Source organism: Aethalodelphis obliquidens, unplaced genomic scaffold, assembly GCF_003676395.1.
Source record: "Aethalodelphis obliquidens isolate GAN/ISIS:26980383/991018 unplaced genomic scaffold, ASM367639v1 scaffold18, whole genome shotgun sequence".
Classification (NCBI taxonomy): domain Eukaryota; kingdom Metazoa; phylum Chordata; class Mammalia; order Artiodactyla; family Delphinidae; genus Aethalodelphis; species Aethalodelphis obliquidens.
This window is the reverse complement of record NW_020837962.1, coordinates 27,753,577-27,768,821: the sequence shown is the minus strand read 5'-3', so window position 1 is coordinate 27,768,821 and position 15,245 is coordinate 27,753,577. Positions and strand designations below refer to the sequence as shown.

Genomic DNA, 15,245 nt, shown 5'->3' with positions numbered 1-15,245 from the left:
TACTTCACACTAAATGAACAACCAGAGAGATGGTGAAAAGACAATTTCAGACTCACCTTGATTACCAAGTTTACCTATAATCTGTCAAATACCTGGTTGGGGAATAAATGTAAAAGTCACGTGACAAGGGCTTCCTGGACAGTTCGCCAATACAGTCACACAGGACTCCAGGCTCCAAAGGGGGCCTCAAGCGTAAGTTTAGTGTTCTGTTGTTGGCTTGAAATTCTTAATAATCTTATCTTTAAGTTTGTGTTTTATAATAAAGGATGATGGGACCATGGAACACGTGCTGGGGCCTGGGAGTCTAGAATCACACATTATCCCCAACCCGCACCCCCTCCACCCTACCACCCTGCCACCACCTCCCCACATTTCCTGAACGAGTCCTTGGCTGCTGGCTGAACCACCGGCCCAGTGGCAGTGCCGCCATCCACCCCCAGCAGGAGTTGGGACAGATCACAGGGTGGTATTCAGGCACCGGTGAGGATCCCCGTGCCCAAGGAAACATGACATTAAATAGCAAAGAAAAGAGACCTTGACAGGTTAAGAGAAAAACCTTGAAAGAAAGGAAAAGGCCTTTTTCCTGCTTTTTTGAACAGGGGGCCCACATCTTCACTTGACATGGCCCTCACAAAGCATGTAGCTGGCCCGGTACGTGACTATGAGCGGAAAGAAGCAAACGAGTAAAGAAGAGGAACTAGGAGGTATAAGAGAATGAATGGGTATGCACAGGGAACAGAGAGGTAGTTCGGGCTCAGAGATTAAAATAGTTGAATTCCACAGTTACAAATTGACCCGATATCTTCTTTTCAAAAAATGCTTTATTTCTCTCTGAATAAGAAGCAATCTATATCATAAAATACTCAGATATATTCTGATACTAAAGCTGTGAATGGAAATCTACATTCAAAGAAGTAGAATAGCCCAGGGTGTTAAAAAGTATCTAGAAAAAACACAAATTACCACCAACTTATCCTAATTCTCTCAAGTGCTATCTCCTTAGTGTTGTGAATTCATATCTCCTGTTTCTCCAGGCACATCCAGCCTTCTGAACCTGCCTTAGATTTTAAGAACACAGTTTTAGGGATATCCACACACAATGCAGGTTAATAAACAGGGAGATCATTATCTTTTTACCTCTGCACTAGCTACGTCCAATTTCACCCAAGGATATCTTTTGTTTTGTAGCACGTGAGGCTGCCAGGGGATGACGTTGTCTAAATCCATTTTCAATGTTTTCTTTTTAACAGTTAATATATTTCCAGGATGCAAGTCCATTTCTTTCTAAAAGGTTCCTAGGACACTCATTGAAAAGTCAAAAGCAATGAACTTAAAATAGCAAGGGATTGCTATTTTTTTGGAGAAGAACGACACCCTTTGTATCGAAGTGGGGAATTACAGACTGTGGTCACCCTCTGCACAGTGTCTCTTTGTCAAGTAATACACGCCAAAAAAAAAATAATACAGATGGGAAAATATTGTGCACTGTCAGATCTTGGAAACGGCCAAAAGATTTTTCCTCACCAATGTCTTGTCGATGACTTTCACATTCTGGCACCCTGAAAAAATAATGCATACATTTAATATGAAATGAATGCAATAATAATCAGGCAGGTAATCGTTTTCCCAAGGAATGTAAAACTTGACAAATGTAAGGTTTATGATTCAAGGTAAGCTTGCCAAATCTTATGTGGCATGAGACCATTTTTATTACCTAAACAGTCCTTAACACAAAATGACTGGCACATATTTTTATTAACACAAAGAGTATATTCTTTTCTGCCACATTTAATAGAGAGTCAGTGGCTGAAAGCTCTCTTTTAGGATATGTCTGTAGCAAATTAAAATGCAGAGTGAGGATTCAGAGAATGGCGTTCTTCTCACTGATGCTGTGTCCACACAGCCTCAGCTCAGGAGTGTGTAGACCACTGATCTCCAGAATTCTATCTGTGGGGACAATCTGAGTGACATGAATCACAGAAAAGGAAGCCCTCATTACTTTCAAAAGTGGAGGAGGTGATAATTGACTCAAGGTGATTCTTTCCATCTAGAGGTCCATTCTGAGTCAAATTCAGTCACTAGGAATAATGGTGATTATTTACTTGTTCGTTCCTTCAGCAAATGCTTATTATTTACGTGCTATGCACGGCTCTAGACACTGGGGATACTGCAGTAAAGATAACAAAGATCCCTGCCTCAGGATTCTTACTTCCAGAGAGGAAACAGAAAATACATAATGCATGTAATTAAAAAATTAATTATGTGATAGATTATCTATAGAAGGTGTTAGGTGTTATGGGAAAATAATGAAATAGTAACAGGGAAAAAAACTGGAAGTTGAGTGGGTGGAGGACAAATTGCCATTTTAAATACGGTGGTCTGAATGGGACACTGTGAGAAAGTAGGATGTAAGTGAGACTTGAAGGACATGGGAGAGTTAGCCACGTAGATATCTGGGGAAAGAGCATCCAGGTAGGAGGAGCGGCCAAGGCCAAAGCCCTAAGGCTGAAATATGTCTGACATGGTCAAGGATAATCAAGGAGGCAAATGTGGCCTGGGTGGAATAAGCAAGAGTGAGAGTGGGAGGAGCTGAAGTCAGAGAGGTGACAGAGGTCAATCACATAAGACCTCGTAGACCATCGTAAAGACTTCAGCATTTACTCTGAATAAATTGAGAGCCATTGGAGGGTTCTGATCAGAAGAGTGATATGACCTGAGTTCATGTTTAAAAGGATAGTCCTGATGCTGTGATCAGAATAGACTGGGACAGGGATGGAAGCAACGATAGACAGGCTGACCCGAAATTCCCTAGGAAAGAGAGACAACGATGGGAAGGATACACAGGAAGACCATCACAATATCCAAGATGAAGAAAGATCATGAAGGCTCCAGACAGGCTGGTGGCAGAGGAGGTGGTGAGTAGGTCTCTTTTACAGAAAGCACCTCTGTGGATGTGAGGGTATGAGAGACAAAAGGAGTCAAGAGTGACTTAAGATTTTTGATCTGAGCAACTGAGATAATAGTATTCACATGAACTGAGACTGGAGAGTTGGAAGGTAGAGCAGGTTTAAAGGGGAAAGTTGGCAGTTTAGTTTTAGACAGGTAGACTTTCAGATGCCCCTTAGACATCCAGATGGAGCTGTTGACTAGCCAGTTAGATTTCTCATTCATGTGTTAAGAGAGGAGGAAGGGTTCAATGTAGTGTTCAACATTAAGGTACTAGTAAGACTCACCAAAATATCCCTGAGAAGACTGTCAAAGGCTAAGTGACCACTCCAGACAGCACACACTGTGGAGTTTCTCCGTCCAGAGAGCACTCTGCACTACAGCTGTGAGTATGCAGCCAACGTTAAATTGAATTACACTCCAAATGATTCCATCCTCTTCCCCTTCAAATTCACTTCTCTCCACCAAGGAGCCTGGCCTAAAGACACCCAGAAGAAAAGAAGTTGTAAATGAGAGTACCAAGTCTTACCACTCAGAGCCATGGCCAACCAGAATTCTTCCTTCAGTATCTCAAGGACATCCTGAACGCCTTTCTCTCCCTAAGCAAATAGAAGACACAGATCTTTTGAGTAAGTCAGTCTGAATGGTTTCACAGATTTATTTCACAGTTGAGTCATCCTGTTTTATATATTTATTGCTTTGTCCTCTCATTACCTGCAAAGCCAGGCCCCAAATGATCGGTCTCCCCACAAACACAGCCTTGGCTCCCAGGGCCAGAGCTTTCAGAATGTCGGTCCCCTTCCGTACACCCCCATCCAGGAAGACTTCCACCTTCCCTTCCACAGCCTCCACAATTTCTGGCAGAACGTCAATCTGTGGAGACAAGAGGTCAGTAAAGTGATACTATGCATGCTGAATTGTTCTCCAATTCAACTTCCTCAGGCCACCAACCACCTGACAGGGCTTAGAGTGAAAGAGGCTAGGTTTAGAATCAACAGTAAAGCTATTCCCTCCTAAAATAAGAGGTGCAAATGCTAGTAACAAAAAACCAACTAAATTTGGAACTGACTTATTTTTCTATCAAAATCCAAGGGTTTTATTCTATTCCTGATATTCAAATTCAAATATCATGATCCAAAAAATATATAAACACAATTTAAAAGCACGTAATGATCTTAAAAGACACAGAGCTGTTTTTTCATTAAACACATAAATATAAATGAATTATCTTGCTCATATAAATTATTCTGAACATTATTTACTCATTGAAAAATGAGTTGTTAAAATTCATACTCAGGTTGTAGTAGAAGAAATGGTATATAAAAATGCAAACACCACCAGTCACAGAAAATCTTAGTCTCTGATTTTCCCATCCAAAATACGGGAATATGTACAATAATGTAGCAAATATATATAATAATATAGGAAACATCCAGCTGTACATTAGAGAATTCTCCCTGATAACATTTTTCTTGCCTTTAAGGAAAATGACCACATGAAACTTGAAGATCCTCATCTTGATTGGCAATTGATGATAGGCTTATATCAGCACTAGAGAATATAAGATCCTCATTGAGGTCGATCTGGTAGATTGCACTATTGTTCTTAATTCTTCACACCACTTTGAACCCACTTTTTCCAAGACCACTTGGCAGTGTTTCCTACTAAAAGAAACAGAGTGCACTTGCCACTACTCGACAGTGGCCTTGGCCTTGCAACTACTTTGGCCAATGACACTTGAGCAGAGGTGGCAGAGTGCGGTTTCTGGGCATAGGCCTTAAGAGACCTCGTGCATTTCAATTTTCTCCTGCACCTTGCATGGGAGGAGAATCCCCCAGGCAGTGCTTTCCCTTTAGCTAGACCCAGAGAAAATATTCAGCAAGCAGAGCTGCCCCATCCAAGCCCAGCTGGACCTGAAACTTGGAGCACAGCCATCTAACCAGTACCAAATCTAGATCGGCAGACCCCCAGTTGACACAAAGATTCATGAGAATAAAGACTCTGTTGATTTAAATCACTGAGTTTTTAATCTTTTGTTTTCTAGCTCATAACGTTGGCTAATAGCCAACAATTTTAATAGCTAGTAACTGATACAATTGGCTACTTTGATGTGAATCTTTGCACTTGAGGGTGGAAACAATCCTCAAGGTGACCTGTAGATCAAAATCTGTAGAAATTATCCACTTTCATCCCCAAGTATTTAAATATAAAATTAAGTCCATACATTCAAGTGCAGTTTTTCTAGAAATAATTGTGCTGAAATCACTCAAAAGCTTTCCCACTTCTCCCCTAAAATTTTAGAGGCTCAACTTAAAGAGAGTTTTGTGTAAAAGGTTGAAGACCAAACCTGACTACAGATTTGGAGGAAGTGAAGGCAACAGTTGGAGCAGGGCCCCTAAAACGTTTGGCAGGTAGTGTGATTTTCCCCTTTTCCTTTTGGCTTTTCTGCCTGGCCAAACATGCTTTGGATCCATTTACATACGTCCCTTTACCTATACATAGTCCTCTTTTTACAGTCAGGCAAGTTACATCAACATATAAATGCTACAATTTCCAAGTGATGATGCAAGCTATAATTAAGCATATTTCCCCATTTGAAACCAAAACCAAAGAAAAATATTAGCTAGCTTGGGTTCAATACACATTTTCACAGTCACGCAAATCAAGTCTGTTTAGGATATTTCCAATGCCCAAACTAGCCTAAAAAATAAACTAATAAGGGTACTTAAAATGTGAATCCTGGGTTATAAAATTTAGTCCAGATTGGTGTTTCCTGTGTCCTTGGACAAGGATGTTCTATCCATAGCTGAGCATTTCTATCCTCCCTTTCTTCTTTCTGGAGCTGCAGTTTTACTGTGTATGTATTATGCAGAATAATTCTGATCAGAGCAGATTAAATAAGTAAATGTAGTAGAAAAATCCACTATTTTATGACTGTTCTGTTTCCCTTTTTTTCAGCTTGCTACACATCTAGGAGACAATTCATTTCAGCTTTTCTTTCCTTAAAGGTTCTTTAGACAACTAATTTCAGGCTTATCTCCAGCAGAGTTAATCTACAGGAAAATACGGTAAGATTCCAATGTACTACTACTCACTCATCCATCCATTCATTGATTTTTTTTTAACATCTTTATTGGAGTATAATTGCTTTACAATGGTGTATTATTTTCTGCTTTATAATGAAGTGAATCAGCTATACATATACATATATCTCATTCATTGATTTATCAAACACTTTATTGATTACCTGGCAGATTCCAGGCATTATGCCAGGCAGTTTAAGGAATCCAAAATGAATCCCACAGGGATCTGACTCCCAAAGAGCCCCCCTCTTTCCTGTTCCTGCTCAAGGTACACACTTCCAGGTCCCCCCGTCCCACAAAACTTCCGCTCACAGGGGGCTTCCATCTTTCTACATTCTTATAGCATCCAGTCCTATACTCTTGATTTCCAAACCAAAGCAGTTGAGCACAAACAAAAGCAGAAAAGCCAGAGGTGCTTTAGTTAACAGTGAAGGAGACAGATTCCAGGCCATTGCCCACAAGTCCTCCTCTGACTCTCTACCCATCACGCTTCACCAGGCAGCCCTGCCTGGGGGTGGGGATGTGAGTTCTACTAAGCACGTTTAGAAAATCACTGGTCCATATAGGTCTGGCGATTGTTTGCAACTGTAAAAATGACTGCAACTATTTCCTTCCCTATCTCCATATCCTTGCAACATGACATTTCCGCTCCTCCCATCATGAGGGAGAAATGGGGCCAGAAGAGTCTACTTCCTCACCCCTTGAATCTAAACCAGCCTTGTGACTTGCTTTCACCAATAGAACAAGAGAGAAGTGACAGTGTGCCTGTTCTAAGCCTAGAGCTCAAGAGGCTTTGCATATTTCCACTTGCTCTCTAGGAAACCAGGCCACCTAATATGCTAGATGTGAGACGATGCAGAGTCATCCCTGCTGATGTCATCCTACACTAGTCTGCCCTAGTAGACCCAGCAATGGACCACATACGCATATGAGTGAGCCCAGCCAGGACCAGAAAAACCTCCCAGTGGATATCAGCTCAAATTGCCAACACACAAAGTTGTGACATGAATAAATGGCTGTTGGATTTTAGCCAGTAAATTTCAGAGTGGTTTGTTACACAGCAAAAGCTAACTGATATATCAAGTGTCTCTCAAAGGTAGAATTTCATGAATTCCTTTCAGAAGGAAAAATGAAAGATCTCATAGAATATGCCCAAGGACTCAACTTTAGAAACACTGATTTAACAACCCAAAGTTTATTTTCTGAAAAGGTTTTATAGTTGAGAATTTTGACTAGAAAGGAATGTCATATTTTTAAGTTTAAGGTATTTTGGGTCCAGTTAGCATCAAAACAAAAATGAAAAAAGAATTCTCCTAGGGTTCAAAGACTCCAGAGAATTTGTCTTTAGACCCCAGTTTGAGATGTTCCAGTACTGTGGATTTTGGAAATTGATTTGATTCTGCCATATCATTCGCTAATTACTCCAAGACAAGTCTTGACCACATTATTACCTTCAGGGTAAGGATCTTAACATGAACTTATTTTTAAACTCTTTGCTGTAGCAGGGGTCTGGCAGTGGTTCTTGGTAGCGTTGCATTAAGATGGACTTAAGTCAAACTCCTGTTCTAGGACTCTTAATGATAAGTATTTCTCCATACAAAGAAACTCTGTGATTTATAGAAATGTAGAAATCATATAATCCAGATGTTCTATTTTTGCAACCAACACAACGTTATGAAGAGGCTCAGGCTGAAAAGTTTGAGCAACTTGCTCACCCAGCTCTCACCCCTCAGAGGAGGCAAGACAAGGACTTGAACCCAAAACTCTGGGTTCATTTCAATGCTCTGCCAGTGAAATCATGTTGCCTCTTTGGCTCTGAATTATGATGTCACAGAATGTGCAGGAGAGCAAGTCCTTCTGTGTATCTACTGAAAAGTTCTACACCACAGCATCCTCCAAGCCTTTTGCCACACACCTCAAAATCACCATACTGAGAGAAAAGCACCTTCACTATAAACTCAATACAGTTTCACATTCCTCTCATTGTCATGCACCTTAAATTTGCTCTAAAGTAGGAGGCAAAACTCAAGCAAGCATCTCCTCTCATGCATACATCATGCAAAGGAGAGGGTAATTGTTTTTCTTAAAATAGTCTCTGAGACCACAACTCAAAAAACTCTTTTAGATAAGTTTCCATATTCCCTCAGCCAGAAGGAAATAAATCACACCATTTAGATATTTTTCCCTTAAAATCTAGTTAGATTTGATTTCAGTAGATTTAAATTTTATTTTTAGAAAACAAACTGAATTTGGCCTGCACACTAAGTCTACATCTTCATACAAAAGAGAGTCATAAATCAGCTGAAAAGCCTTGAACTGTGACCATCTTCTTCCTGCCCAAAGGAGCTCTTCACCCTCCACTGCAGGCAATGTTTAATATCACCTAAAAAGATGGGTCTTTATAAGTAATGCTGAATTGGAAAGAGCTGACAACTTCCAATTTTATGATTTTAATTATTGACTGCGTGCAAAGACTTGATTCATTCCTATCATTAACCCATTAGTGCTTCACGAAAAAGTCTGAGTGCAAATGCGTATACCCAATAGCTCCCTGTCATCATTCAATCTGCCCTAACCTACACAGCATCCGTGGCTTTAGCTAAATCAGCCTGCTAGTTTAATGCAACAGTAATCCACTACTACTTTACTAAATTATTTGAATAAATTCAAATATTCATCCCAATTAAAGCCATCCACTATTAACTATGACTAAATGGTTCTGACAAAAGGGGGAAATGCATATGATGATCCAGCTCAGAAATGATGGCCTAGGAAGTCCATCCACATTATTTTGTAGATACATATTTATTTAAGTTTTGTTACATGATGCTAGCTTACTTTGCCTATGATAGATAATTGAGATTATAGAACACTAAAGTTTAAAGGCACCAAAGAAGTAATCTAATTGATATTTAAACTTTAAAAGATGAAAAAACTGAAATTCGGAGGGACTATTGAGTCCTTCTGCCCCATAGCAGGTCAGGCCCTTCTCTCTTTCCTTGGCTCTCATAATTATGTGGGCCACCTCATTGATCTTCCTGTCCCCTGTAATGCCACAGTCCAATTTGTGATACTCGTTGCTGCTAACTCAGGGCTTTGCTATTGCATATTCAATGACATAATATTAAAGGACCTCCTCCCAGACCTCTCCTAGCAGGTGTATTTCCCAGGACTCCCGACTCCCACCAGGTAGTGCAAACAAAATGGATTCCTTGGTATTCCCCAAACACATCTCACTCTTTCCCATTCCACTTTTAGACTCACACTCGTAAAAACAGGGGTCCACATGAGAACAGAGCAGAGGTGAAAGGCAACTGCAGTCCCATTGCCTCATCTAAAAGGATCTTGGTCATGTTCCCACAAGTGGACAGCCTGTAAGGGGACCCCACCCCACTCCACCTACAGCTTCTGGCCTCCATTCTAGATCATGGATCCATGAAATCCACCCCTAGATATGTGTCTGCCTCCATGACTTTTGGTCCACTTCTGGGCCCACCAATCCTTGATCTTAAAATCAACCCCTGGTTGGACTCCTTGGCTCTTGGCCTTTTTGGAGCTAATTGCTCTCCTTTACAGTTTTAACTCCATCCCAAATCATTCCAACCAGCTTAGTTTACTTTTATATCTGGATTCTGGACTCTTATTTGCCTAGCACAGTGTGTACAGTGTATACAAAACATAGATTCACATTGGATCTCCTGGGTAGCTGTCAAAAATACTAGTGCCCCTGCCTCCCCTGGTCCTGCAAGATTCTGATGGATGGATCTAGGGTGCAGCCTGGGAATTAGGATTCTTTACAGTTTCCCAGGTGATTCCAATATGCAGCCAAGGTACTTCACAGCTCCAACAGAGTAGCTTGTTTGCAGCAGACATCTCCTCACCTGGACCACAGGATTTCTACCTCCTTTCCCCACCTGCCCTCACTCTGCAGTTCTTCAACTCCCACCTCCAGGAAACTCATGGCATAATATTTTCTTTCATACTCCAATTTATAATATACTTATTGGTATATTTATGAAAACAGGAATAATCCCTGCCTACTAATGGCTTGGTATTTAACACAGACTTTTATAAGTTTACAAATAAATAGACCAAATAGTGATCTAATTTAGGTAGTTACTTGCCACTAAACTTAAAATCTGAGCTCTTACCTATATTCATACATATTTTACCTTGAGTATTCACACAAAAATATATACACAAGGAAAGGCAGTCATAGAGATAGCCAAAAGTGGGATAGAAATGGGAATACCAGTTGAGGCATTTGCCAAAACTCACAGTGGCTGGCACCCCGTCGAGCTGTCGACCCCCATGATTTGACACCAAGATCCCGTCCAAACCATGTTTAACTGCCTCCCTGGCATCATCACCTAGAAAGAGCAAGACAACCATTGTATGGAAAAGGCAACTTAATAAAGGCTTGAGTACTGAGGCCAAAGCATCCCAGTCAAAGGGAGCCTGACCTCATACATACGTATCTTGCTTGGAAATTTTAACACAGAAATACACTCAAGGGTTAAATCTGGAATTATAGTGATGGCTTCTTTGGCCAAAAAAGGTTAACACCTAGAACAATTTAATGATAAAATAGAATTATCAATAGACAGAAAATTGACATGCAGTTAAAAATGTATTTATCCTGAAAAGTAAATACTCTTGCTAAGTAATTTTGTTATTAACAAGATCATATTATTTAGCATTTAATATAAATATTCCTCTACAATTTAATAACATAAAAGAACATCCAAGTAGCAAGCACTTTCAGTACAACAGGTGATGAACAAGTCTATTTCCAAAACATTCCTTAATATAAAGATATAACTTTAATAATTATTTTAAGTAATAGTGTTCTATAATTAAATGTATTTTTCCCATTGAAATATACAAAAATGTAATATTAAAATTATATGCTACACCTCTAATCATGCTTCAAAATATATTGGTTTCTGAAAATATAGTTTTAAATAATAGATTAACATTTTCTTAAATCAGTTTCCAACTTTTTTTATACTTTATATTTTAACTATTATTTTCAATATTCTCCCAATAAAAAACATTTTCTAACAGAATTACAAAAATAACACTGGTTCTCCAATTTAACACTCAAAGATAGTCCAAGGTTGTAGTGAAATCAGATTTTGGAAACTTAAGCAGATAGATACAGAACATTGTATATATTCATAAATTCAGCAATGGAGATCAAAGGCAGACCTGACAAGAATAATAAAAAAAGATTCACAGGAGAATTTATAATTCTGGTTGTTTGAAAGTTTTATGCTAAATCACCATCTTCCAAACTGTGTTTCATGGAATACTGCTTTTTAAATGTTCCCATTTTTCAAAATAATGCTAGAAATATTTTTCTTCTAAAATTATAGGTACATGGAAATGTTAAACCCATGTGGTATAGACTGAATATTTGTGTCCTTAAAAATTCACATGTTCTAGATTGGTCCAAGATAGCAGAGTAGAAGGATGTGCATTCACTCCCCCTTGCGAGAGGACCAGAATCACAACTAACTGCTGAACAATCATCGACAGGAAGACACTGGAACTCACCAAAAAAATACTCCACATACAAGGACAAAGGAGAAGCCACAACAAGATGGTAGGAAGGGTGCAATCACAATAAAATCAAATCCCATAACTTCTGGGTGGTTGACTCACAAACAGAAAAACAATTATACCATAGAAGTCCACCCACAGGAGTGAAGGTTCTGAGCCCCATGTCAGGCTTCCCAACCATGGGAGGAGGAATTCCCAGAGAAGCAGGCTTTGAAGTTAACTGGGATTAGATGGCAGGACTTTGACAGGTCTGGGGGAAACAGAGACTCCACTCATGGAGGGCACACACAAAGTAGAGTGCACATCAGGACACAGGGGGAAGGAACACTGACCCTATAGGAGACTGGATCAGACCTACCTGCTTGTGTTGGAGGGTCTTCTGCAGAGGCAGGGGGCGGCTGTGGCTCACCACAGGGACATGGACACTGGCAGCAGAAGTACTAGGAAGCACTCCTTGGTGTGAGCCCTCCCAGAGTCCACCATTAGCCGCACCAAAGGGTCTGTAGGCTCCAGTGCTGAGTCATCTCAGACTGAACAACCAACAGGGGGGAACTCAGCCCCACCCATCAGCAGACCAGCAGATTAAAGTTGTATTGAGCTCTGCACACAAGAGCAATGCCCAGCTGAACCCACCACCAGTCCCTTCCATCAGGAAGCTGGCATAAGCCACTTAGACAGCCTCATCCACTAGAGATCAGACAGCAGAAGCAAGAAGAATGACAATCCTGCAGCCTGTGGAGCAAAAACCATATTCACAGAAAGATAGACAAAATGAAAAGGCAGAGGACTATGTACCACATGAGGGAACAAGATAAAACTCCAGAAAAACAACTAAATGAAATGGACATAGGCAACCTTCCAGAAAAGAATTGAGAATAATGATAATGAAGGTGATCCAAAACCTTGGAAAAAGAATGGAGGCAAAGGTTCAGAAGATGCCAGAAATGTTTAACAAAGACCTAGAAGAATTAAAGAACAAACAAACAGAGATGAACAATACAATAACTGAAATGAAAAATACACTAGAAGGAATCAATAGCAGAATAACTGAAGTAGAAGAATGGATAAGTGGCCTGGAAGACAGAATGGTGGAATTCACTGCCATAGAACAGAATAAAGAAAAAAGAATGAAAAGAAATGAAGACAGCCTAAGAGACCTCTGGGACAGCATTAAACGAACCAACATTCACATTATAGGGGTCCCAGAAGCAGAAGAGAGAGAGAAAGGACCCAAGAAAATATTTGAAGAGATTATAGTTGACAACTTCCATAACATGGGAAAGGAAATAGTCACCCAAGTCCAGGAGGTGTAGAGAGTCCCAGGCAGGGTAAACCCAAGGAGAAACACACCGAGACACAAAGTAATCAAATTGACAAAAATTAAAGACAAAGAAAAATTATTAAAAGCAACAAGTGAAAAATGACAAACAAAATACAAGGGAAGAGGCTGAACAGGATGATGGCAGAAGAGTAAGACGCAGAGATCACCTTCCTCCCCACAGATACACAAGAAATACATCTACTTGTGGAACAACTCCTACAGAACACCTACTGAATGCTGGCAGAAGACCTCAGACCTCCCAAAAGGCAAGAAAGTCCCCACGTACCTGGGTAGGGCAAAAGAAAAAAGAATAAACAGAGACAAAAGGATAGGGACGGGACCTGCACCAGTGGGTGGGAGCCGTAAAGGAGGAGAGATTTCCACACACTAGGAAGCACCTTCGCGGGCAGAGACTGCGGGTGGTGGAGAGGGAAAGCTTCGGAGCTATGGAGGAGAGCACAGCAACAGGGCTGCGGAGGGCAAAGCGGAGAGATTCCTGCACAGAGGATCGTTGCCGACTGGCACTCACCAGCCCGAGAGGCTTGTTGTCTCACCCGCCAGGGCGGGCGGGGCTGGGAGCTGAGGCTCTGGCTTCGGTCGGAGCGCAGGGAGAGGACTGGGGTTGGCAGCGTGAACACAGCCTGCAGGGGATTAGTGCACCATGGGTAGCCGGGAGGGAGTCCAGGGAAAAGTCCTGACCTGCTGAAGAGGCAAGACTTTTTCTTCCCTCTTTGTTTCCTCGTGTGCAAGGAGAGGGGATTAAGAGTGCTGCTTAAAGGAGCTCCAGAGACGGGCGCGAGCCGCGGCTAACAGCGCGGACCCCAGAGAAGGGCATGAGACGCTAAGGCTGCTGCCGCCGCCACCAAGAAGCCAGTGTGCGAGCACAGGTCACTATCCACACCCCGCTTCCAGGGAGCCCGTGTAGCCCACCACTGTCAGGGTCCCGGGATCCAGGGACAACTTCCACGGGAGAACGCATGGCACGCCTCAGGCTGGTGCAATGTCCCGCCAGCCTCTGTCACCGCAGGCTCGCCCTGCACTCCGTACCACTCAATCCCCCTCGCCTGAGTGAGCCAGAGTTCCCGAAGCAGCTGCTCCTCTAACCCCGTCCTCTCTGAGCGAAGAACAGACACCCTCCGGTGACCTACATGCAGAGGCGGGGCCAAATCCAAAACTGAGCCCTGGGAACAGTGAGAACAAAGAAGAGAAAGGGAAATCTCTCCCAGCAGCCCCAGAAGCAGCGGATTAAAGCTCCACAATCAACTTGATGTACCCTGCCTGCACCTGTGGAATACATGAATATACAGTGAATCATCCCAAATTGAAGAGGTGGACTTTGAGAGCAAGATTTATTATTTTTTCCCCTTTTCGTCTTTTTGTGAGTGTGCATGTGTAGGCTTCTGTGTGAGATTTTGTCTGTATAGCTTTGCTTCCACCATTTGTCTTAGGGTTCTATCCATCCGTGTTTTATTTTTGTTTTGTTTTTTGGGGGTTTTTAAAAATTTTTTCTGAATAATTACTCTTTATTTTAATTATTTTATTTTATCTTAATTTAATTTATATTATTTTATCTCTTTCTTCCTACCTTTCTTCCTTCTCATCTTCCTCCCTCCCTCCCTCCCTCCTTCCCTCCCTCCTTTCTTTCTTTCTTTCTTTCTTTATTTATTTCTACTTTTTCTTCCTTTTCTTCTGAGCCATGTGGATGAAAGTCTCTTGGTGCTGCAACCAGGAGTCAGTGCTGTACCTCTGAGGTGGGAGAGCCAACTTCAGGAACTGGTCCACAAGAGACCTCCCATGTCCACATAATACCAAATGATGAAAATCTCCCAGAGATCTCCATCTCAACACCAGCTCCCAGCTTCACTCCACGACCAGCAAGCTACAGTGCTGGATACCCTATGGCAAACAACTAGCAAGACAGGAACACAACCCCACCTATTAGCAGAGAGGCTGCCTAAAATCCTAATAAGCCCACAGACACCCCAAAACATATCACTGGACGTTGAACTGCCCACCAGAAAGACAAGATCTAGCCTCATCCACCAGAATACAGGCACGAGTTCCCCCCACCAGGAAGCCTACACAACCCACTGAACCAACTTTAGCCAATGGGGACAGACACCAAAAACAACAGGAACTATGGACCTGTAGCCTGCAAAATGGAGACCCAAAACACAGTTAGATAAGCAAAATGAGAAGACAGAAAAACAAACAGCAGATGAAGGAGCAAGATAAAAACCTACCAGCCCTAAGAAATGAAAAGGAAATAGGCAGTCTACCTGATAAAGAATTCAGAATAATGATAGTAAAGATGATCCAAAATCTTGGAA

General features: G+C 41.4%; 1 protein-coding gene across 2 annotated transcripts in view; it reads right to left on the bottom strand.

Annotated features, from left to right (window-relative positions):
• Positions 1-803: 803 nt before the first annotated feature.
• Positions 804-15,245, bottom strand: part of HAO1 (hydroxyacid oxidase 1) — a 65,241-nt gene continuing 50,799 nt past the window's right edge. The window contains exons 5-8 of one of the 2 annotated variants that reach the window (XM_027118345.1): positions 10,308-10,399; positions 3,661-3,819; positions 3,476-3,545; positions 804-1,559 (exon numbers count right to left, since the gene is read on the bottom strand). In XM_027118345.1, the coding sequence (XP_026974146.1) occupies positions 1,489-1,559; positions 3,476-3,545; positions 3,661-3,819; positions 10,308-10,399 (392 nt within the window). In that variant the 3' untranslated portion in view covers positions 804-1,488. Of the gene's footprint in view, positions 1,560-3,327; positions 3,546-3,660; positions 3,820-10,307; positions 10,400-15,245 lie in introns of those variants that run through there. The other variant, XM_027118346.1, reaches the window with a different exon arrangement.